The sequence below is a fragment of the Podarcis muralis genome, chromosome Z (genome assembly GCF_964188315.1).
Source record: "Podarcis muralis chromosome Z, rPodMur119.hap1.1, whole genome shotgun sequence".
Lineage (NCBI taxonomy): Eukaryota > Metazoa > Chordata > Lepidosauria > Squamata > Lacertidae > Podarcis > Podarcis muralis.
This window is the reverse complement of record NC_135673.1, coordinates 20,573,602-20,598,961: the sequence shown is the minus strand read 5'-3', so window position 1 is coordinate 20,598,961 and position 25,360 is coordinate 20,573,602. Positions and strand designations below refer to the sequence as shown.

At 43.5% G+C, this 25,360-nt stretch overlaps 1 protein-coding gene across 1 annotated transcript in view; it reads right to left on the bottom strand.

The window, feature by feature from the left end:
* Positions 1-25,360, bottom strand: part of AR (androgen receptor) — a 239,587-nt gene that overhangs the window by 11,768 nt on the left and 202,459 nt on the right. The window contains exon 5 of the mRNA XM_077922599.1: positions 3,153-3,297. Coding sequence (XP_077778725.1) covers positions 3,153-3,297 — 145 coding nt within the window. The remainder of the gene's footprint in view (positions 1-3,152; positions 3,298-25,360) is intronic.

Sequence of the window (25,360 nt, the reverse complement as noted above, 5' to 3'; positions counted from 1 at the left end):
GATCAATTAGGCAAATGGATCTTTCTTGCTTGTTGGAAGATTCAGGAAGGATAAAAAGAAAGGACTTCTTCACACAGCACATAGTTAAACTGTGTAACTTGCTCCCTCATGAGGCAGTGATGGCCACCAACTTGTATGGCTTTAAAAGAGGATTACAGAAATTCATAAAGGCTGTGCTCTGCCTCCACAGTCAGAGGCTGGACTGCTTTTGAATCCTAGATGCTGGGAACCACAGAAGGGGAAACAGCGCCTGTGCTCAAATCCTGCTTGGTAGTTTCCTACAATGGGCATATAGTGTCAACTGTAAGAATAGGATGCTAGATTAGATGAGCCACTGGCCTGATCTAGCAGGCTCTTCTTATGTTCTTAAAATAAAGATTGCACCCCCAGCCTCCACCACACTGGCTGGAAATCTATCTCTGCTGCAGTCTTAAGAGCAACCTGTCCTGGAATCAAGGAACGAGAACATTGCTAAACAGGAGGATAGAGGGAAGTTATTCTAAGGAGCTCATGACCTTCTTGATGCCTTGGGGAAAACATCACTCCCAAGAATTTGCAATCATTAAAGAATGCAATGCAATTATTTGGTGTGCAAGCCATCAGAACAGGGCACATTTCTTGATTACTTCCATCAGCACAAACTTTTGATCCTTCTCAATGACCCAAGAAGACCTGCAAAGCCCTGTCTGGGTCTGCCTTCTGGTTGTTGTTGCAAACACTAGCTGATATCAAGGAAGGGAATGGGCAAGGGTTGGTTAATGCTGTTCTGCTACCATTCTGCATCAATAAATTAATATTTAAACTGCAGATCCCACTGTGGTGCTGCTGGCAGCAAGGGGCTTTCCTTGTTCAGTTTATCCCTGCCGGTTTAATTGCTAAATGAGCTGTATGTGTATTTTCTGCATAATTTGAGTAGGAAGTCAAAGGATGGAGGGCCCAAAAGTTATTGATACACACTTGTAGTCAGACACAAGGATTTGAGATCAGCAGTTCCTAAACATCTTGGGGTGGGGGCACTGCCTGGTTCTGTGAATGCACCTCCGGGGGCCCCTACCCTACCTTACTTTACCCTACCCAATGAAAAGCATTTACTCAGAACAGTGGTTTGCACAACCCTCAAAAGTAGATAATAACACAAAGATTCAAAACAGTGACATGAATAGCACATTTATTCAAAAAATAAATATATGTAAAAATGAATATGTACTCTGATCTAATCATATAGTATATATATCTTGCTTGTTTCCTATACTCTGTGCATTAGCACAGGGACAACTGAAATCATGAGTCATTTCCTCCAGCTGCTTCCTTCTTGTAGTTTCTTGCTTTTAACAGGAACGCTTGTGCTGATGGAATGATCAGAAGAGTGGGGTCTCCAATTCCTCCCACACTGTTTCAATTATTTATTATTTATTATCATAAAATATATATAACTGTGGTTTACAACAATCTAAAAGCATAAAACCATACAGTAAAATAATAAAAAGTTAAAAGTAAATTAAAACCAAAAAGAAATTAAAACAAGCATAAATAATCTATTGTGTGAGATGTGCTCTTAATTGCCTGTTTAGGCCTGGCAGAATAGAAAAATGTTCAGCAGGCATTTAAAAGTTGAAATCATAAGGCCTCTGTTTAATCTCTAACAGCAGAGTATACCACAATACTGGGCTGATGACACTAAAGGCTCAGTTTCTTGTCACTGCCAAATGAGCTTTGCCAACTTGGGAAATGACCAATGGCGCTCCTGCAATGATCTCTGTGATTGAGTTGTGATATTATAACAGTCCCTGAGGTTCCCTAAGTTGTTCAGGGGGGTGTTAAATCAATACAAGGACCTTGAACCTGGCTTGGTAGAAGACGGGCAGCCAGTGCAGCTGTTTTAAAAATGGTGTCACATGCTCTCAGCATGAAGCTCCTGTCAGCAATCTGGCTGCAGCATTCTGCCCCAGCTGGAGCTTCCGAACCAGACCCATGGGCAGTCCCACTTGGAGCACATTGCAATGGTCCAGCCTCGAGGTTACAAATGCATGGACTTCAGCTGTACTGTGTAAACCAGAGAAAACTGGCAAAAGGCCCTCCTAGTCACAAAGAACACCTGAACCTCTAGTGACAGAGATGTATGCAGCTGTACCCCCAAACTACACACTTGCTCCTTCAGATAGAGGGCAACCCCATGCTGAGAAGTCTACTGGGCTGGGGTATTGTTTTAGGTTTCTTTGTTGGGGGAGGGGTTTGTTTTTATTTTATCTTTATTTCAGATGTTATTATTTATGTAGGAATTGTTTCGATTTGTATTCTTTTTGATGCTTTTTATTGTTTAAGACTACTTTTGCTATGTTTGTAATTATGTGTTTTTTTTCATGTTGTAAGCTGCGTTGAGCGCGGTTTTAACTGTGCAAAGGTGGCATAAATAAAGTTATGTACGCAGGTATGTATCACTAATCCAAAAAAAGAATCTTGTGTTTCAGAGAAGGTAGCAGAAGCAGACTTCTGGGAAAAGTACTCACCACTCTCAGTATTTGGTTGCAGGGAGAAGTAAAGATTTATGGTCTCCTAAATCAATTGCTTGAACATTATTCACACAGGATTGGTGCCACAGTCCGTACACAGTCAGCTATGCTGTTTATAAGGTGCAACCCACTTTTATGAGTGGCTTTGCACAAGCATCATTCTATCTCTCAAAGGGCTCCATGTACTGTCCTAGGACTGCTCATGAGATGACAGATGAAGGGACACGGTCTGCTGGAAGATTCCACAACGGAATATTCCAAGCATGCAGATCCTAAAGATGGAACCGGGGGTGGGGGTGGGGCTGCAATGGTCGAGGCAAGTGAGCATGAGAGACGGAGTCGCAAAAATCATAGAACTGGAAGGGACCTCAAGGTTCTAGTCCAATTACACACAGGAATCACAACTAAAGCATCCCTGACAGATGGCAGCCTAACCCCTACTTAAAAACCTCCAATGAAGGAATTAATCTCATGTTGCTCAGAAACATCCCTGGAGACCCAGAACAAGGCCTGCTCCCTGTACCCCGCCACCAAATAAGTGTAATAAAAATGCTATTTTTAGTTTGGTTCATTAATGCATCCTGATGGGTTTGGTCAACTTTTATTAATTTATCGTTTTCCTCACTCCCTCATAGCACTTACTCATTGAAGACCAAGTCTGGGGCGAAGTAGAGCATCCGAGAGTTCACGTTGGTGAATGATCTCCATCCCATTGCAAAAATCATCAGGCCCATCCAGGAATACTGAATGATCGCCATTTGGTCATCCACATGCAAGTTGCGGAACCCTGTGGAAGAAAAGAGGCACACCTGAGAAATGCTGTCAGGCTGGATGCAAAGCTTGCTACTATTCTTTCTTAAGAAAGCACTGTCAGCATCTCCAGATGAGAGTAACTTGTCAATGCTACTAATAATTTAAACTCCAGCAGCCCATTTGTAAGATTATATTTCGATACATACAGATGTGCACATGCATACTGTCATGAAGTAATGATCCTGTGAGAAAGTATCGTTTGGTGGGACCCCTCAGGCAGGTGGTAACAATTAGTCCCAAAAGTGGGAGCATATGATGGGGTTGGCTGGTTGCCAGCATTCCCCAGCCCCTACAAATATTCTAGTTCACCTGCTGAGGGAGGGAGAGAACATGCTGTGTTTTAGACTTGCTGCTTGATTTCCTGTATCTGGTGCCAGAGAAGTGGCCAATAAAGCCTGGTAATTAGTTTGGTGCCTTCGTGTGATTGGTTAGTAACTTGGGGGGAGGACTCAGGAAAACCACTCCCTCCTTGACATGGTGTCATAGCGGAGGACTCCAACAGGAGTTTTGGAGCTTCAGTACCTTGAGTGTGAATGGCAAGTGACTGTTTAGATGGCGGAAAGTGTTCATCAGTTGCAGGGAAAATGGCAGAAGAGTGTGCTTGCCTGTTTGGTGAGAAGTGGGAAAGGAGCCAGCTAGATAATGGACGCGATGGGTGGAGACGTAAAGAAGGAATATGGTGGGGTGTCGAGACCTAGAGCGGTTCAGAGCACAGCTGTCAACATTTTTCTTTTTTTAAGGGAAATTCCCTTATTCTGAATAGAATTCCTCGCAAGAAAAGGGAAAAGTTGACAGCTATGGTTTGGAGTGAGAGAAACTACTCTCCAGAAAGATATTTCGGGGGTGGGGCGGTAATTGTGTTTATTGGGACAAGTGTATGTTTCCCCCATATACTGAAGGACAGGATTTAGTCGCATATTTTGCACTCTTTGAAGCTACATGTGAAGACTTTGTTCCTGTGAGCCACTGGATGAGAATTCTGTGCTCCTTGTTAACTGGTAAATTGGCAGATGTAATGGGAAAGCTGTCACCATTCAGTTTTAATAACTATGATAATTTTAAAACTTTAGCTTTGCAACAATTTGCTGTGTCAGCGAAGACCTACTGTCAAGCTTTTTCAAAGTGGATAAGGGTGGGACGCAAATTTATATTCTTGTTGCTGTGAATACACTGACTCGGACATGGCACATTGGCTCGGGGTTGCTGGAGTAAGTACTTTTAATGATTTGAAATAACTACGGTAGTACTTTCAGAACAATTTTATTGTGTACTGCCTGAAAACCCTAAAACTGCCAAAGATGCTGTGGTACTGGTGAAAAACATGAAACTGAATCACCGGCAAAGTTCTGGAAAGTCAACTTACGAAGGGGTGGAGTGGGAAAACAGTGACTTTGATAATAACAGGAAAACCCCTAGGCGAGAAAGTTTCAGAGTTTCGCCTCAGAGTGGCCTGTGTTTCTTTTGCAAACAGCCAGGGCAGCTTAAGAAAGACTGTAGCTTGCTACAAGACAGAGAATGGTGGACAGGTTGCCTCTCGAGAACAGCACAAGTGCATGTGGTGCAGTCTGAGGAAGCTCTGTGGGAGGAGGGAGAGAGACCAAGTGAACAATCTATAGCGGCACCTCCAGCTCACCAGAATAAGGATTTGTTTTTAGTTATGTAGCATGAGGCTTTATATGCAATGTTTAATTTTTTTGGTAAATGAATTCCATTAATCCATTCAATGTCATGCTCTTCCAGAGGTTTCTGTAACATTATTTGGTGCAGTTTTTCTAACGAGAAGATATGATCACAGATGCTTGTTTTTGCAGTTCTCAAAAGTGTAATTTTGTGTCTGCAGAGATAACATGCCTTTTCTTTACAGGAAAAATGTTATAAAATAAACATACAGAGTTGAGGGAAAAACTTTAATCCCATTGTTCTTTTGCAAATTTATATACACCGAATCAACCTCTTACCTCTTAAATGCTAAGTTCCAAGAGGTTCAATGAATAGATTGTTTGGAGTGGAATAGATCTGCACAAGTAGCTAAGTGTGAAGCAGTGAAAATGAAAGTGCAAGCTTGTGAGCAGAATACTCCACAAGTCTTGGGATATTTGTGTAATAATTGTGCAAGTCAGTTGCATGTCTGTGCAACTCAGACTTGAGGCAAGTGCTGACGGCACTTCAGGGCTGGCAACCTCTTCCCAATCCCACTGAGTTCCAACAACTGCACTAACACTTTACAGAATAGGCACCTGAATGTAGAAGCAAATCCAAAGGGGTGGTGGTGGTGGTGGAAATAGTAACTGGGCTGTAAGTCCTTGGCAAGACTTTGAAGTGCTTGCCAGACAACTAATAAGAGTTCACTGGTTCCAGCCCTTCTTCCCAGGGCTTGTTTGACATTTTCCAAACAATAAAGTCTCTACCTGGAACTTCAGTCCTGCAGCAGGAACCCCTGAAGTTCTTCGTTTCTACCAGCCTGTTTCTCTTCAGTCGGTTTTTTCTGCAAGCCTGTTCCAGCCTAGGCCTACCAACTGTATCTCTCTCCACCCCCTCTAGAAAAAGGAAAGCCAGCCTCTCCAAAGCCAGGGCTGCTGAAAGACATAGCCCCTCTGGGATTCCATTACAGTGGTACCTTGGGTTAAGTACTTAATTCGTTCCGGAGGTCCGTACTTAACCTGAAACTGTTCTTAACCTGAAGCACCACTTTAGCTAATGGGGCCTCCTGCTGCTGCTGCGCCGCCGGAGCACGATTTCTCTTCTCATCCTGAAGCAAAGTTCTTAACCTGACGCACTATTTCTGGGTTAGCGGAGTCTGTAACCTGAAGCGTATGTAACCCGAGGTACCACTGTACATTTGTGTGTATAACCTGAGATTTATCACAATATTCTCTCCCTGGAGGAGAAAACCTATAATGCATGCTAAAACTCCGTCTAAGTTTTTTTTTAAATTGTTTAACCACATCAGTTAACAAACATGGATAGATATGCTATAATGTTATTGTTTTAGTTAAATAAATTGTTTAAATTGTTATTAAGGAAATTCTTATTTTTCTCCTTCCAATAAAGTACAGCAGAAAAGTTGTCCAAATATAAACAGTTAAGTTATTAAACCTCACAATAATTTCATAATTATCGGTCTATGTATTTCTAATAGTATAACCAAATCAGTAATTTTTGATATAACTGTAGAAACTACTCTGAAAATTTATAATTCCAAAAATAAAACCTTCATCTGGTTGTAAATATTAAGATTATACCAGCAAGAATGAGTCTTTCTGTAAAAAAGTGATTTAAATCGTGTCTTGTTGACTAGTGATTTAAATTGTGATTTAAATCGATTTGATTTAAATCAAACCCACCCTGCCGGGTGAGGGAGAAAACATGCCGTGTTTTAGACTAGCTGTTTGATGTCCTGTAGCTGGTGCCAGAGAAGAAGCCAATAAAGCCTGGTAACCCGTTCGGTGCCTGCGTGTTACTGATGAGTAGCTTGGAGGGAGGCCTTGGGAAAGTGACCCCCTCCTTGACACATACATACATATAGGGTTGGCTCATGACATTTTGGCACCTGAGACAAACCACAATATGGTGCCCCTCCCTGCAAGGGAAAACGGGATCAGTGAAGATCTACATTGGGAACAAAGTGGGGAGAAATCAAATCAACCATACACAATGGTTGAAGTAGGAATCAAAGGCCACTGTGTGCATATGAGCCAACTCTTAGGGGCTGTGGTACCTTCAGTTCTCCCAATAAAATATTTGAGGGGGCCGGGCCCTCCAAAGTTAATGGGCAATGCCATTCAAATGGTGTGCATGCATTGCATCTTGTGACTGATTATGTTCAAGTTGACACTCCTGGTTGTGTGCGGTGGGAAGGGGCCTGCTCTGAATCATGCCAGGCAGGTGCAGAGCACAAAAGACCCTAGAGGGCAGTCCCCACCATTTCTTCCCTAGGGTTGGAAGGAGAAGACTAGCAGTGCCTCCTATTCAACAAAAGGCAGCTCAGAGGCGGCTGCTGTCAAGGAGGAGGCAGATCTTGCCTCCAAGGAACATGGCACAGTCGTTGCTGCTACCTCAGCAGCAGGCAATGCATTCCTTACAGGCAACACCTGCTGCTGCTGTAGATCCTGCTGTCTGAGGTGGTTGCCTCATGTGTGGGCCAGTCCTATATGCATGTATACATAGATTCATATAGGTAATCTAGTAGGAGAGAAAGAATTCAGAGGAAGCATAGCAGGCTAAGCAGCTTGAAGCGCATAGTTCTGTTAGTTGTGTCTACTATTATTAGTATTACACATGTTAATTTTCTATTTATATTGCAGAATCCAGCAAGGCGCACAATACACATAATAGACTATTTTGAGCAGATTTCTCCAGACTTCAACATATGCGTGAATCTTATTCAACAGATTGAGTAGGCCACTTTATGTCAAGAATCCTTCAATATGTCCTGGCTAAGCAAGCTGCAAACTTTGCTTTGCTTTGCTCAAGTGGAAAGGCGTCTGAGGATTATGCCATTTGACGTTTACCTAGACTGAAATAAGTCACATGCACATCCGAAGCTCAAAAGCCTACACACACACACACACACACACACACAGCATAATTTCACTAGCTATTGCCTTAGTAGTTGTAGCTCTCCTCATTCTAGATTTAAACTTCTGTCAACTCTTTAGCCAACTTTCTTTATATGCACGTTGAAGTATTTTATTTCATAACTTAAGCTGCTCAATTTAAGCACCTGCAGTTGAGATTCCTGCATTGCACAGGGTTGGATTAAATGACCCTCGGGGTCCCTTCCAACTCTACAATTCTAAGCTTCAATGTACATTTGGAACAGTGGTTCCCAAAGTGGGTGGTAGCGCCCCCAGAGGAGTGGAATTAGTGTCCCCACTAAGAAGTAACGGTGCAGCAGCAGAGCTCTGGAGGTAAACCCCTCTGAGCATGCTGATCTTGTACAGTGGTACCTTGGGTTAAGAACTTAATTTGTTCTGGAAGTCCATTCTTAACTTGAAGTACCACTTTAGCTAAGGGGCCTGCCACCACGCCGCCACTGCATGATTTCTGTTCTCATCCTGAAGCAAAGTTCTTAAACCGAGGTACTATGTCTGCGTTAGCAGAGTCTGTAACCTGAAGCGTCTGTAACCTGAAGTGTATGTAACCCAAGGTACCACTGTATTTATGATTGAGCAGGCTACAGGCAAGGGCGAAACACCTTCCTCGCTTCATTTTTAAAGCTTTGCTGCTTTTATCACTTTCAGAGCTATCTTTGGTTGTGTTTGTTTGCATTTACAATTCTGAGGTGTCACAACATAGTCAATTATTGGCAATAATTTATTTCCTTATAAATGAGTTACTGTACATCTGTGGTAGGTGAAGGATGTGACATGTCTGGAAAGTAGTTATATATAAATATTTTATGCAATAAATCTCCTTCATCCTTATGTGTAAAAATATTTTTCATGCAATATTCTTTGCTGCATTTATTTTACTACAAGATTAGATCAGAACATGTATTTATTTTTGCTTATGTTTACTTTTCAAATAAATGTGAATTAACTGTTTTGAATTTTATTGTGTTATAATCTTCCTTAGTGGGTCATGCAAACTGTTCTTCTAAATAATATTTTTAATGGAATAGATTAGGGAATGCTGGGCATGAGTTTATGGAACCAAGAGGGTGGCAGAAAAGATGGGGAACCACACTGGTTTAAAGTCTTAAGCAATAATGTTTTGAAGATGTGCACATGTACGCACATTTCTGTACACAAGTGTTCCACAGACCACAAAGAAGCATTTTTTTCTGGGGGCTGCAAAGAATGTGAAACAAACAGTATCATTCAGCTGAGGTGCCCTGCAATAAACTTTAAATAGCCTTGCCATTTAAAAGGCCATGCATGTCAAGCTGCATGTGATAACGCAGAATATACTTTTTAACATCTGACAGGCCAGTCAGCAAACAATACCTTCCTTCTTTGCCATTTCCTATAGTGCACAGTGTGTTCCCACAACCCAGCAGCCATAAATCCCAGTGAACAAAATATCTTGTCTTCTGACTGCCTTGATTTTGATAGCCTAATCTTCGTCATATAGAATTTCAAGGGTTTCTTTCAAGCAATTGCTGGGCAGCTACCAGGAACATTCTTTCCTGGGATCTTCTGTAGCAATGATGTCCATATCTGAGGCAAAGCATTCTGGCAATGGGTAACACTCTACATGCTGGATCATCTTGGTGTTTCCCATCAGGCTGTCTGCAAACTAACTCCTCGAATGATAAAACCACTTGTTGCAATTGGTTTGATTTCTTGCATTTATACAGCACTTTGCCCCCCAAGCAGCTCAAGGTGGTATACATAGTTCTCCTCCTTCCCATTTTGTCCTCATAACAACCTGGGAGGTAGGTTGGGCTGAGAGGAAGTGAATGGCATCTAAGGCGCTTCATGGCTAAGTAGGGATTTGAACCCTGGTTTATCTCATGTCCTAGACACTCTAACCAGTCCACCACACAGACTCATAACTCAATACTTACCATTTATATCATGGGTAGTCAAACTAAGGCCCGGGGGCCGGATCCGGCCCAATCACTTTCTAAATCCAGCCCATGGGCGGTCCAGGAACCAGCGTGTTTTTACATGAGTAGAATGTGTCCTTTTCTTTAAAATGCATCTCCAGGTTTTTTGTGGGGCCTGCCTGGTGCTTTTACATGAGTAGAATGTGTGTTTTTATTTAAAATGCATATCTGGGTTATTTGTGGGGCATAGGAATTCGTTCATTATTTTTCCCCAAAATATAGTCTGTGTGTGTGTGTGTGTGTCTGAGGTTAAGAGAGGGAGAGAGAAGCCTGCCTGAAAGAGTTAAGAGAAGAAGTGAGATTTGCACAGGAGACTTCCAGATTACTCCCTTGGTCTCTATATCAGCTCCATATATCAAACAGCATGTTAATTTGCACTTAATGCTCCAAACCCATCTGATCATGAGCAGTAGTAAACTCCAAAGATTACTGAATTCAGGAACACCCAGAATAAAGTAAGGAATTTGCATTCCTGGCTTGGCTGGAATGGATTGCCCTTATCTGAAGGGCTGCCCTATGGAAGATGGAGCAAGCTTGTTTTTTTCTTGCTGTGGAGGGTAGGACCCAAACTAACAGATTCAAGTTACGAGAAAGAAGATTCTGACTAAACATTAGGAAGAACTTTCTGACACTAAGAGCTGATCAACAGTGGAACAGACTCCCTTGCAAAGTGGTGGACTCTCCCTTCAATGGAGGTTTCTGAGCAGAGATTGTGTAGCCCCCTGTCTTATATTCTTTAGCTGTAATTCCTGTAATGCAGGCGGTTGGACTAGGTGACCCTTGGGAGACCCTTCCAACTCTATAATTCTATGATTCCATTCAACATTTCCCCTGCAGCTTCTCCCACCAATCTTTTCGGCCCTGAGGTTGAAGATGCTACAGATACAATCCCCAGCAAGCTAACACCAACCCCCAGCACAACTTGTTTCCTAGTAAACATCTAACTGGCAAACCTAAGTAGTATTTCATGCGGGTGGCACTGTGGGCTAAACCACAGAGCCTAGGGCTTGCTAATCAGAAGGTCGGCGGTTTGAATCCCTGTGACGGCATGAGCTCCCGTTGCTCGGTCCCTGCTCCTGCCAACCTAGCAGTTTGAAAGCACGTCAAAGTGCAAGTAGATAAATAGGTATCGCTCTGGCAGGAAGGTAAACGGCGTTTCCGTGTGCTGCTCTGGTTCACCAGAAGCGGCTTAATCAATGACCCAGAAGCTGTACGCTGGCTCACACAGCCAGTAAAGCAAGATGAGAACTGCAACCCCAGAGTCATCAGCGACTGGACCTAACGGTCAGGGGTCCTTTTACGTTTAAGTAATATTTTACCCTACTTTTGGGAAATGCTGTTAATAGATACTGTTACCAGAATCTGGGGTGGGGGGATGTATCTTTAAAAATTCATATAAAATCAATATTGTGGTAGATTTTCATCAATTCAACATTGTCTTACTCAGGGAAGGGAGGGCTACCAGAGGAGGGGCTTGATCTATAGGTAAGGTCAGCCATAATCCCTGAAGAGTAGGACCACACACCCAACGACCACACTACCTGGGTGATAAACCCTGGCATCATGCCTCCGGAGTGCCAGACTGGAAGTCATCTCAAAGACAATGACTATCCTGCTCCAGTGGATTGGGGTCTCAGTCAAGACCAAGGGGTGTACTTGACTCAACTGGGAGAAAACAGGAAGATATAAATACTATCTTTGTTGTACCTGGAAAGAGGAATGTAGAGTAAGTTTGATTGACAGGGCAGTTCTGATACTCAAGTTTCAGCTCAAATGCCACGCCTGATTTATGCCATGTTTATGACAAGTGCATGACGTTTTTCCAAAGGTATTGTTGGTAACTATGGGTAACTTTTAAAAGGAGAAGCACCCTTTTTGGGGACTTCTTTCTGCTTCCTTTGTGTTGTAGTTTGAAGTCTTGTTGCAACACTAAAGATCAGACCTCCTGGCTGCTGTTTTGCTTCATAATTTTGGCCGGAGCCTTTTGTTTGATGATCCAACTCCCCACTACAATACATACACCTTAAGAAATAATAATGTTTTTCACCTGTATTTCAATGCATATGTTTCACCTGTCCCCAAATAACAAAACCTCTGTTAGTATCTTTGTTCAGCAGCTATTAAATAATGCACATCAGCAGTTACTTGTACGGAAAGTATTTGGCTAGCATCATCTCAGCAATTAATATTTTCAACATGTTCTTAAAGCCTTGTACATTTCAGCCTTAAAGCACTACATCCACTTACTTGGGAGTAAGCCTCACTGCAATTGATTGGATCTACAGTGGTACCTCGGTTTAAGAACAGTCCTGTTTACAAACGATTTGGTTTACGAACTCCGCAAAACTGGAAGTAGTGTCCCAGTTTGCGAACTTTACCTTGGTCTACAAACGGAATCCGAATGGTGGAAGGGCACCGGCAGCGGGAGGCTTCATTAGGGAAAGCGCACCTCGGTTTAAGAACAGATTCAATTTAAGAACGGACTTCCAGAACCGATTAAGTTCATAAACCAAGGTACCACTGTACTTCTAAGTAGTCATGCAAATTCTCTCTGTCGGGTTTCCCTTGTACTTAATCCAGAAGTTGCAGTTGGTGCAGAATGTTGCAACATGATTGCTGATAGGACTTGTCAGCATATAACACCTGTGTTCAGAGGTCTTCATTGGCTGCTGATCTACTGCCAGACCACGTTCAAGGTGTTACTAATAGCATGTAAAGCCCTTTCCAGTTTACTTGGGACCATTTTACCTATGAGATCACCTTACTCTATGTACCCACTCAACTGCTTCAATTGGTGGAATTGACACTTTTACTGGTGCCACAGAATACCTGCCTCACATGTGTAAGAATGTGATCGTATAATGTGGTAGCACCAACACTTTGGAACTTCCTGACTGTTGATATCGGGCAGGTTTCTTCACTGCACTCTTTTTGGTGCCTGTTAAAGACATTTTTGTTTAGGCAAGCCTGTCCATTCATTTAGATTGTTCATGTATGTTTTAATCTGTTTTTAGTTTATTGATGATTTCTTTTGAATGTTTTAAAGAGCTGATTTTTACTGATAATCTTATTTTGTATTATCTTTGTAAACATCTTTGATGTTGTTTTGTAAAACAAGAATAAATATTTTGGACACAGAGAATTACTGAAGTTTGTTTCCTTGTCCCTGACAAGTCAGGATATTGGTCCTTAGCCGTACTGTGACTAGTGAGCTAAGGCCTTAGTGCTGCAATATACCTTATGAGTTTGGCAGAGGGAGCCGTCTTGGGAGTCCCTGCACCCACAGAGGCTTGGCGGGGAGAGGTAGAGGGCCTTCTTTGTGGTGGCCCATAGCTTTGGAAATATCTCCCCACAGAGGCGTGTCTGGTGCCTTTGCTATACAGCTTCTAGCAAATGCTGAAAACACACCTCTTTATCCTTGACATCTGGGATGTATATTTCTAGGAACCTCCTTATTCATGTGACTGTAAGTTGTTTTAAACAGTTCCAGTTACAGATAGGTAGCTGTGTTGGTCTGCCATAGTCAAAACAAAAAAAAAATTCCTTCCAGTAGCACCTTAAAGACCAACTAAGTTAGTTCTTGGTATGAGCTTTCGTGTGCATGTATCTGAAGAAGTGTGCATGCACACGAAAGCTCATACCAAGAACTAACTTAGTTGGTCTTTAAGGTGCTACTGGAAGGAATTTTTTTTGTTTTAAAAAGTTTTTTTCTCAATACTGTGCTTTAATGCTGTAACCTGCCCTGGGACCTTAGGGTGAAGGGTGGGAGATATATAGATATATAGATATATATGCAGGTTGTTCTTATGTCTGAACGTGTATTTTGGCTTCAAGATTATGTGTTTATAGAATCACAGAATTGTAGTGTTGAAAGGTACCCCCAAGAGTCATCTACCCTAACTTCCTGCAATGCAGGAATCAAAGTTCAAGAATCCCTGATGGATGGCTATATGACCTCTGCTTAAAAACCTCCAAGGAAGGAGAGTCCACCACCTTGCAAAGGAGTCTGTCCCACTGTTGAATGGCTCTCAGCAGCATAAAGTTCTTTCTATTGCCTGTTGCCTTTTACAAGAGGGAAGGGAGATAAATACTTACACGTCTGCTCCTGATCCCCAGAGCTCAAGGCACAAACACTCCTAGGTTAAATGTATTTGTGTGGGCCAGTATTTATAACAGATTAGGAAGGTTGTGAAATAGTCCCTTCAAATAAATGTGTGATTATAACTGAAGGGACTTTATGAGTGTTGTGAGAATTATAAGGTCTAGGATATAAAATCAATGTACCAAGCAAACACATAAACAAACAAACAAACAAACAAACAAACAAACAAACAAACAAACAAACAAACCGCATGTCTGAAACAGTACAGGAAAAAAGTCCTGAAACCATTTTGTCTTTCCCAAATTGACCTCAAATGTTTCTCTGCAAGGAGGGAGGAAATGGGAAAAACCTCTCCATTGTCTATTTGCTCACAAATCCTGCCCTAAGGGCACATTTAAGATATGAATAGGGTGAGCCAGTGACCTGGATTCAGGAATTAAGTATTTATCATCACAAAAGAATGACCAGACTCTCCAGGTAAACCCATTAACAGCCAGGTAAAAAGAGCCTGATGTTGGGAAAGATTGAGGGCACAAGGAGAAGGGGACGACAGAGGACGAGATGGTTAGACAGTGTTCTCGAAGCTGCCAACATGAATTTGACCAAACTGCGGGAGGCAGTGGAAGAGAGAAGTGCCTGGCGTGCTCTGGTCCATGGGGTCACGAAGAGTCGGACATGACTAGACGACTAAACAACAACAACAACAACAAAACCCATCAACAGGTTTCCTGCCAGACGGGATTCTGTTGTAGACCGCCCCTTCTGTGATGTATGTATGATGTATTGGAGGCTGTTCTTGGGCTGCAGGGTGGCAATTTAAAATGTCAATACAGTGGTACATCGGGTTACAGACGCTTCAGGTTACAGACTCCACTAACCCAGAAATAGTACCTTGGGTAAAGAACTTTGCTTCAGGATGAGAACAGAAATCGTGCACCAGCGGCATGGCGGCAGCGGAAGGCCCCATTAGCTAAAGTGGTACCTCAGGTTAAGAACAGTTTCAGGTTAAGAACGGACCTCCAGAACGAATTAAGTTCTTAACCCGAGGTACCACTGTAGTAGGCCTTGCACACCACTGTTCTGGGTGCCTCCTCCCTCCTGCATGTGGTGAGTGAGGACCCTGTTGCAACAGTTTAATAAAGATCAGGCTTACTAACTGCTTTGCTTCTCAATATTCTCTGGTTGGCCTCTGTTATTTTCTGCTACCAATAGAGAAACTCTTGGGTACCCCATAAGGGAAAGGAGCAGGTTTTTTTCTTATAACATGAGTGTATCTATTTACTTTAAAGAAATTTATACTCCCAGAATTCCACAAGAAAGCTCCAAAACACTACTTAAAAATGAGCTGACAAGTGATTGTTTACCAAAAGACCATGAAACAATCTTAACAACCGATGGCATCACCATATCCTGGTGCATCTACCATAGTTACACTGAGCTTTACATTCAATAAGAAGTTGTTAAATGGAAGTACATAAAAAGCAGCAGTTCACAATGAAAGCAAGGCTCTGACACTGCTAAAACCTTGAGCAAACAGGATGGAGCTGACTGTTCCCAGAACGCAGCACAGCTGTGGCTTAAAAACCTTCAGTAGTAATAAACATTCACAAATCTTGTATTGGCAATATATAGATAGAAAAATCAAGGATATTTACAATTTTATAATATGCAGAGAATAACGTGTTGAAAAACCAGAGAGAGGAGCTGAGGGAAGGAGCTGCTTTTTGGGGAGGGGGCAGGGGGGGAAATGGGGGGTGAGGATGATGTATTTTTGATAAATTGTTATGTTGAAACTCCTAATAAAAAAATCTTTTAAAAAAACACACCTTCAGTAGTTAAGTGGTACCGGCTTTTAATTTTGCCCTGATCTTATTTTTTAAAATTATCAAATAAAATAATGGGCTTTCTTCCTGTTTTTTAAAAGTAAAAGAAGCCATGTTGACACGTGAGAGAATAAATGCCTTAGCCAGAAAATGGTGGCCAGTTATTTTGGATGGCCACCAATGCGGATGACTTTAAAAGGGGATTGGACAAATTCTTGTGCAAAATACATTTCCTTTTTTATTTTTACAGCAAGTGTGATGAATCACTGCTACCACCACCACCTCATTTGCCACCTAAGGCAACTGGATGTGGCCAGGGAAGCCCTGGCGCACTGAAGGTGACAGGGGAGAAAAAGGGAGCATGGAGAGGAGCAGGGGATGGTGGGCAGCAGGTGCAGGAGGCAGCAAGTGGCACACTCCTCAAGGGCCTGGATCTGCCACCCCTCCCAGCTGTCCCCAATCTGCTGCCAGAGGCACCTGCCTCACTAAGCCTCATGACCATGCTGGCCCTGGATGGATGCTTCATTGCCCATTTCTGCTCATGGGCTTTAACAGCCCTGCCACCAAGTTGATGTCCCCCAGGATGCTTTGGGCTACTAGTGCCCCCAGCCAGGAAAGATGTCCAAAGCATCTGGAGGGCACCAGGTTGGGGAAGTCAGTTGCAGTGCTTCAAAAACAAGCCAAATTATGTCTGTGTACAGTAAAAGGTAAAGGTAAAGGTAAAGGTAAATGACCTCTGGATGGGTAAGTCCAGTCAAAGGTGACTGTGGTGTTGCAGGGCTCATCTCGCTCTCAGGCTGAGGGAGTCAGCGTTTGTCCACAGACAGTTTTCCGGGTCATGTGTCCAGCAGGACTAAACTGCTTCTGATGCATGGAGGGCCGTGACAAGTGCCAGAGCGCATGGAAACGCCATTTACCTTCCCACTGTAGAATGAGCTAAAAAAATCCTCATGCAGAAATAAACTAGGTTTATTTTCTTATTAAATTCCTTACATACCTCAGGTCTGAATACTGAAATTGATTATAGTTGCTTTTTGTGAATGTATACTAAGGTTTATATGTAGAACACCTGAGCATGGGCTAGGTTTGTTTCACCTCTGTGGGCCGAGTAGATTACTGTGAAAAATAAATTTTGTATCTGTGAATTGCTATTACTTTAGATATGAAATTTGATTACATTTTTGTATGAGTTGCATTAATGTTTATATGTATAACATCTGAGTGTGGATTAAGTTTGTTTTACTTCTGCTGTGCCATATGGGTCACTTTAAGAAAGAAATTTTGTATCTGTTGATCGCCAACACCTGCTACTCGAATCAATATTGTGCTTGTGCCTGTCCTGTGATAGCATATATGAGTTTGTACTACTGATGAAGCCCAGGATGGCGAAACTAGGCTAATATTCCGGAAATCCTTGTCTCAGACTCTGTGAAAGAATTCTGTGGAACTGTAACAACCTTTCGTGTGGCTTGTTGGACTCTATGAACAGACAGGTGGAATAGACACATATATGACCCTTATGCATGAACAGATTAGAGAATGAACTGATCCACTGGGCCTTCTACTTTTTTCATTGAACTTTATGAGCTACTTCTGTTGAAATCTACAATTTAGCACAATGAATAGTATACTTTATTTATTCAAACGTGCAGCCGGTTACGTCTTGTGTGTTTATTGGATGTTATGCACAGCATGAATGAATGAACTCGCTGCACAAATGAACAAATGTGCAAGTAAATGAGAGCAAAAATTGTGCCCATTTCACTCTTCCTCATGCTATTTTCATTTTTAAAAATGCCTTCAAAAGACTTCTGACGCATCTCCTCACCAGAGGCTCCTGAGCAACATTAGATGGTTGCACTTATGGTTGGTTGAAGGGATGAAGGACAGGAAGCAGAAAGTGGAAATAAATGGGGCAGTTTTCATAAAAGAGGGATATAAGAAGTGAGGTCCCCCGTTCATTCTAATTGGGACTGGCATATTTTAATATTTTCACAAATAACCTACAGCAGTCTTTCCAAATCCAGTGCCTTGCAGTTTACCCTTTGGGCTAAACTTTCATTATGCCTGGCCATTAGTCATATTGGCTGGAGTTGATAGAAATTTGGGAAGGCTGAGTGACAATCAGAGTTGTTCAGAGTGATGGTCAAGTATAGTATTCACCATTATTCATCCATGCAGAGTGCAAAGAGGTCTAAAGTCTCTCTCAAGTCAGGGGTGGATTTAGGGGATTGTGATTGGTTTGGTTGCACTGAGTGTAGACCAGGGGTCAGCAAACTTTTTCAGCAGGGGGCCAGTCCACTGTCTCTCAGACCTTGTGGGGGGTCAAGACTATATTTTGGGGGGGAAATATGAATGAATTCCTATGTCCCACAAATAACCCAGAGATGCATTTTAAATAAAAGGACAAATTCTACTCTTGTAAAAACACGTTTCTTGGACTGTCTGCGGGCCGGATTTAGAAGGCGATTGGGCAGGATCTGGCCCACGGGTCTTAGTTTGCCTACCCATAGTGTAGACCCTCAGGGGTGCCACAACTATGGTGTAGAGGTGGGGTGTGTGTGCTGAATTCTGGTGTTGTACAGGGAGCTGCTGATATTTGAGACCCCAGGGTCCGCCACTGCTCAAGTGGGTGGTTGCAAAGTGTCAAATGGGTCTCAATGTAAATAAGTGGAAAATGATACGCACTGGAGCAAACATTTCCTAATTTCACATGTACTATGACAGAATCAGAACTAGCAGTGAGTGACTAACACGGGAAAGATATACCGTATTTTTTGCACCATAACACTCACTTTTTTCCTCCTAGAAACTAAGGGGAAATGTCTGTGTGTGTTATGGAGGGAATGCCTACAGGTGGCATGCCTACGGATTTTCCTCCTCTAAAAACTATGTGCGCGTTATGGTCGGGTGCGTGTTATAGAGCGAAAAATACGGTACTTGGGGTTCATGTTAGATAGTTTGGTGAAAATGTCAACTCAGTGTGCAGCAACAGTGAAAAGGGCATACTAGGGATGAATTAGGAAACAGAGTAAATATAAATCAATGGCATTATATAAATCTGCTATTTATAAATCACATACACAGTATTTATATAATTTCATCACACCAACAGATGGTGTTATTGTATTTTGCAGAATCAGAGAACTGTAGAGTTGTAAGGGACCCTGCGGGTCATCCTATCCAAGCCCCTCCATGCAAAATTAACAGCTAAAGAATCCCTGACAGAAGGCCATCCAACCTCTGCTTAACAACATCCATATGAGAGTCCACTATCTTCTAAGGGATTTCTTTCCACTCTCTAATGGCTCTTACTCTCAGAAGGTTCTTCCTGATGTTTAGTCAGAATCTCCATTCTTGTAACTTGAATCCATTTGTTCAGGTTCTATTCTCCAGAGCAGGATAAAACAAGCTTGTTCCATCTTCCATGAGAAAGCCCTTCAGACATCTGAAGATGGTTATCCTATCTCCCTCCACTCTCCTCTTTTCCAAGCTAAACATACTGTATTTTTTGCCCCATAGGACGCACCTAGTTTTTTTGGGGTGAAATAAAGAGAAAAAAATTTATTTTCCCCCCAGGTGCGGGGCTGGAGCGGGGGAAGCCCGAGCTGCGCGAAGCCCGAAGCTTGGGGTGTGCTGAGCTCAGCGCGCCCCAAGCTTCTGGGTGCCGGCAAGGTCTCCGCTAGCGGTGGGAGAGCCGTGCGGCTTCATGGATCTCTCCCACAGCTAGCGGAGCGCTGTGCGAAGCCCGAAGCTTGGGGCGTGCTGAGCTCAGTGCGCCCCAAGCTTCTGGGTGAAGGCAAGGTCTCCGCTAGCCGTGGGAGAGCTGCGTCTCCCACGGCTAGCGGATAGCTTCCTGAAGCCTGGAGAGCGAGAGGGGTCAGTGCGCACCGACCCCCCTCGCTCTCCAGGCTTCAGCGAAAGCCTGCATTCGCCCCATAGGACGCACACACATTTCCCCTTTATTTTTGGAGGGGAAAAAGTGTGTCCTATAGGGTGAAAAATACGGTACCCAACTTCCTCAACCATCCCTCATAAAACATGGTTTTCAGACTCTTAATCATCTTGGTCGCTCTCTTCTGCACAGCTTCTATTTTCCTCTGTCAACAGGCGTGCCCAGAACTGGACACAGGACTCTAGGTGGAATCTGACCCAGGCAACACAGAGCAGTACTATGACTTTCCTTGATCTGGATCTAGAATTCTGTTCATGAAGTCCAAAATCACATTAACCTTTTTGGCTGCTGCATCACACGGCTGACCCATGTTATGCTTGTGATCTACCAAGGCCCTGAGAACCTTTTTGCATGTACTCCTCGCAAGCCAAGTGTCCCCCACCCTATATTTGTGCATCTGGTTATTCCTGTGTAAGTGCACATTTCTACAACATTATATACACTTCTGGCAGTCCCATCTCTAATGGATATTGTAATGTTAGGAAAAGGGGAACCAGAGCCAGCTAGAGTCTGAAGAATCTCCTATGTGTGGGAAAAATGATAAAGCCTTTGAGAATTTTTGTTTAGGAGTCCTTGCAACCCAGGGTAGTTTTCCGGGAGAAAGAACTACAAATGGGTCAAGGTGGAGTCATAAAAGCCATGTCTTTATTGGGTGCAGCTCATTGGTTACAGAGACAGTGAACATCCACTGGCTGGGTAGACTGAGCTGGCATCTGGGTGGCTAATGTGAGAACAGGATGCTGGACTGGATAGGCCCTTGGCCTGATTCAGTAGGGCTCTTCTGAAATCCTTATCCTGTGACCACGGTGTGCATCAGGCATGCCCACCCTGTGAGCTATGGAGTGGTCCTAAGACCCAGATCCACAATACTATTTAAGGGAATCCCGGTTTGAGTGATGCCTGATGTGGACCTGGCCCAATGCCTTCTCCACCCAGAGATCCAAAAGAAGTCATGGAAATATATTTAGGATCAAATTATACAACTGTATAAGCAGAATAGCGGTGTTGCTATGAGGAAGCAGAAAACTCTGTGCTGCAAAGCCCAGTCACAATTGTGAGCAAAATAATTTCCCAACCCTGTCAACCAGAAGCAAACGTTCATTCATAGCAAGGCAGTTAAGTCTAGAATTAGAGGTAGGGAGAGAAGCCAGAGGTGTCAGGCCCTAAGGACAGGAAAACTTCCAGTGGATCTGGCCCTTCTTGAAATTGGTCCAGGGAGTCACTCAAGGTAGTTAACGATAGCGAGGAGGCTTTGTTGCATCTGGGTTTCAAAACACGGCCTTGGGAGGAAAAACAACTTAAGTCTGATAGAGGAATACATCATTTGTGTGTACTACCCCTGCTGGTTCAACATCAAAGTAAAATGCTCTTGGGTGGAAGGTCCACACCACATCTTGTTTCAGCTGCAGCAAGGCTGCAAAAGAAGGTTATAGTGGATTATAGGTTATAGTTTTGCCACCCATCCAACACTCAGCATGGTGTGCATTCAGGAAGCTGATAATCCAGACACTCTTGTGATCAGATGACAGTGAGGAGAGCTCCTGTTCAAAAGATTGTTGACTTGAGAGGTGGAGATGATGACACTCTGGAAGATCTTTCTGTACCGTATTTTTCGCTCTATAACACGCACCTGACCATAACACACACATCGTTTTTAGAGGAGGAAAACAAGGGAAAAAATTCTGAATGAAACAGTGGATGTATCATTTTTGTGCTTCATGCTGTGGCCACAGACATGTGATCTGATGGTGAATTTGGGGTAGCTCAATGCAAAGATCCTGAGGATCCATGTGGATCCATGCTTTTTAACCACATTTTTGCACCATTGCAGCCCCAGGCAACAGTGGGTGTGTGATTTTGGGGGGGCAGGCTGCTATGTGATCTGATGGTGAATTTGGGGTGGCCCAATGCAAAGATCCTGAGGATCCATGTGGATCCATGCTTTTTAACCACGTTTTTGCACCATTGCAGCCCCAGGCAACAGTGGGTGTGTGATTTTTGGGGGGCAGGCTGCTATGTGATCTGATGGTGAATTTGGGGTGGCCCAATGCAAAGATCCTGAGGATCCATGTGGATCCATGCTTTTTAACCACGTTTTTGCACCATTGCAGCCCCAGGCAACAGTGGGTGTGTGATTTTTGGGGGGCAGGCTGCTATGTGATCTGATGGTGAATTTGGGGTGGCCCAATGCAAAGATCCTGAGGATCCATGTGGATCCATGCTTTGTAACTACATTTTAAGTGGGGAGTGAAGGAAAAACACAGAAGGGACAAGAGAGCGGTGTGCAGAGAAGCAGCTGGCTAAGAAAGCAGGAGAGAGATTTTACGGGAGGGAGGAAAGAAAGGCAAAAGTTTCCACAAACTGAAGCCAGCTTTCTCTCTCCTCCTGCATGTTTTCTGGCTGCCTGCGAGGAGCACGGAGAGGAATTAGAAGGAAAGACCTCTGCTTTCCCCTCTGCTTGCCTGGAGGGGAGGGGATTTGCCTGCTCTTTGTTCCGTTTGAGCAAACACAGCAACGAAACAGAGGAGGGTGGGCAGTAAGACCCTGAGGCAGAATGCAGGAAAGCAACCACTTCCTCTTTTCAGGTTTCCCTCTCCGACACAACGCACGGTTGATTTTTGCTGATTTTTGTTCCTGCGCTCCCCTAATCGGCTCCAGGCCCCCCCCCCCACATTCGCTCCATAACACGCACAGACATTTCCCCTTCCTTTTTAGGAGAAAAAATCTGCGTGTAATAGAGAGAAAAATACGGTATATCTGATGAAGACAGCTTCCATCAACCCTAGTGCTTCATCCCAGTTGGAGCTGAAAGACTGGTCTGACAGGGAAGTCTGATGGGGTCTTTACACTGGAAGTAAAGAAGTTCACTGACGAATCCATGCAACTTCCATGGTGGCTCTGTCATGCCCAGTCTACACAAAGGTGTGTGGAACAACTCACATTGGCATCAGGTAGGGTGTATATACAGGATAAACATGAGGGCTACATTAGAGGTCAAGAAACAAGTTGGCGAATAATGTCAAATAACAAATGAAAGCAAGACTTGATGAAACTTGTTGCTTAAATTTCTTATTAACTGATGTCATTACTTTCTAATGTTGTTTTATGATTACAAGGTAATGTTGTATGCCTAGTAGGATATGTTTTATGCCGAGAAATAAAGATTTCTTTATAGCCTTACCTGACATTTTCTGAAGGTAAAATTAAAACTCTTTGATTTCCTGAGAGCAGTTCATGTGCTGCTTTTTGATCAAATGTAGCTTGACTAAGCAAAATATTGTCCAATCACAAAAATAGCAGATGTGAATTCTTCTCACCCCAAAACATTTTTAAAAGAAATTTACAAAACATTTCATCCCCTAAAGTGACATGCCCTTGTAGGGTGGCCAGGTTCCTAAGGGTGAACTTGGAAGAAACCTGTAATTCCCCAAACAAGATAATGCACACAGGAAGCAGCAGTGAGGGTTTCGAGTTGTATGTAGGGGATGTAGTGTGGCTCCGAGTCCAAAGACTGTGACAGCAAATTGCCAGCTTGCTGGTTTGCTTGCCTGCTGCGAGTGTTTCTGGAGAGAGGATGGTTGAGTGGGTAGGAACAGATGGCATTCCTGCATTGCAGGGGACTGGATTAGATGACCCTTCAGATCCCTTCTAACTCTGCAATTCCATGAGATAGGGCTCCAAAAAGGTGACTGTAGCAGTTGCTGGAAATGCCACTTGCTGCAGTCACCTGGAGGCTTTTTAATCACATGGAAACTCAATCATGGGCTTTGAAAAGTTAAAATGCAGGGTGTTCTGTTAAAATAATCTCCGAGGTCTCGTCAGCATAGGAAGCTGCTTCATACTGAATGAGAGGCAGCAGTGACTCTCCAGAATTTCAGGCCAGGAGCCTCTCCCAATCCTATCGGGAGATGCCATCAGGGATTGAACCTAGCACCTTCTGCTTGCAAGGCAAACACTCTACCCACTGAGATATGGTCCTTTCCCTTCCCCAAAGATCAGCTAGATCACCCACTTGAGCTTCCAGGATAGGGCCTCAGACACAGTGCTGTTGGGTATTCTTAGATAACAGGCCACCAGCCACACAGGAAAGGGTCTCCTTCTCTGCTGCTCCCTCCACTTGGTGGTGCAAGGAGGGAGACCCAGGGCTGCTCTTAGCAGGGTAGATGATCTGGGGAGAATTAGGATGTGTAGAGGGAGCTGCTGAAGATTGCAACCCCTCCCCCAATGCTATTATTTGTCACCAGTGGTTGTTCCTCCTCTGCTGAACAGCAGCTTCAGGTAGGGGGCTAGATTTGAGAGTATGAGAGCATGGGGCAGGGATTAACTACCCTGCCCCCATGGTCCCGATCCTGATCAGACCTTCCTGCAGTTGCTATTTTTAAAAGAGAGAGAGAGAGAGAGAGAGAGAGAGAGAGAGAGAGAGAGAAAGAAAGAAAGAAAGAAAGAAAAACACATCAAGCTCTAAATTGAACACAAGGCATGGTTTAGCACCCAAAAAAGGAAGAAATGGGGGACGGGGATATGGGTGAGGTTTACCAAAAGCTTGCATTTTTCTGAATTAAGTGGACAGACAGAATTTCATCTAACCAGAACTGATGGACACCCCCCCCCCCCGTGGAACTGATTGGCCTCCTGATTCAGGACAAAGAAAATGGAAGGCTTCACACAATGAATAATGGATGCACAGAAATTTGCAGCACAAATGGTGGTGATGGCTTTGGAAAGGGATTAACCAGAATCAAGGAGAGGAGGCGCTGTTCCTCATGGTAGCTAAGTACAGCCAAGTTTAGGGGTGTCATCCCTCTGGAAACCAGTTCCTGGGGAACAAGAGCAGATTGTTGACCTTCACATCCCTGCCTCTTGCTGGTCACCGTAGTAGAGCGGGTTCTTGGCTGGATGGACTCTTTTTAGGTTCTTATTTCTTGGCAAGTCCCTTTGCAAGAGAGAGTCCTACAGCTGGGAGGTAGCCACCAAGAGTTTGTTTCCAAGTGGCCTTCCTGTCTGGACATGGAGTGCAGGTAGATATCCTGACCAATTGTGATTGGATAAGACAGTGGACAACAGACGGTGGTTTCTCAGGAATATGGTGATCAAGTTGTTAAGAGTACGATGGAGCAAAACCTGTAACTCAAAAAACAAGATGGTATATGTGGTGGGTGTTGCAAATGTGTGGCGGGGTGGGTCTGAGCCCAAAGGCTCTAGTGGCAAACTTACTAGCATCCAAGAAGTCATCAGTGCTTCTAGAGATGGTGAGTTGGTGTGCACAGGTTGTAGAAGTGAGATTCCTGCATTGCTTGGGGTTGGACTAGATTATTCTTTGTGTCCCTTCCAACTCTACAATTCTGTGATTCGGTTCATTTTTTTATTCTATGAGATGGGGTTCTAGGCAGGTGACTGCAACAGTTGCTGGAAACATCACCTGCTACAGTCACTTGGAGGCTTTTTCCTGCATTGAATCTCAATATTAAAAAATGTAGTGTGATCTATTGAAATCAAATTAAAATTTTAGCACAAGGCTTAATTAAAACAGCCTCTGCAACCTCACAGTCTTACTGTGGAGGGTGCCACAGAACTGGATGTTTGCTCATTTCATGGGACAGGAAA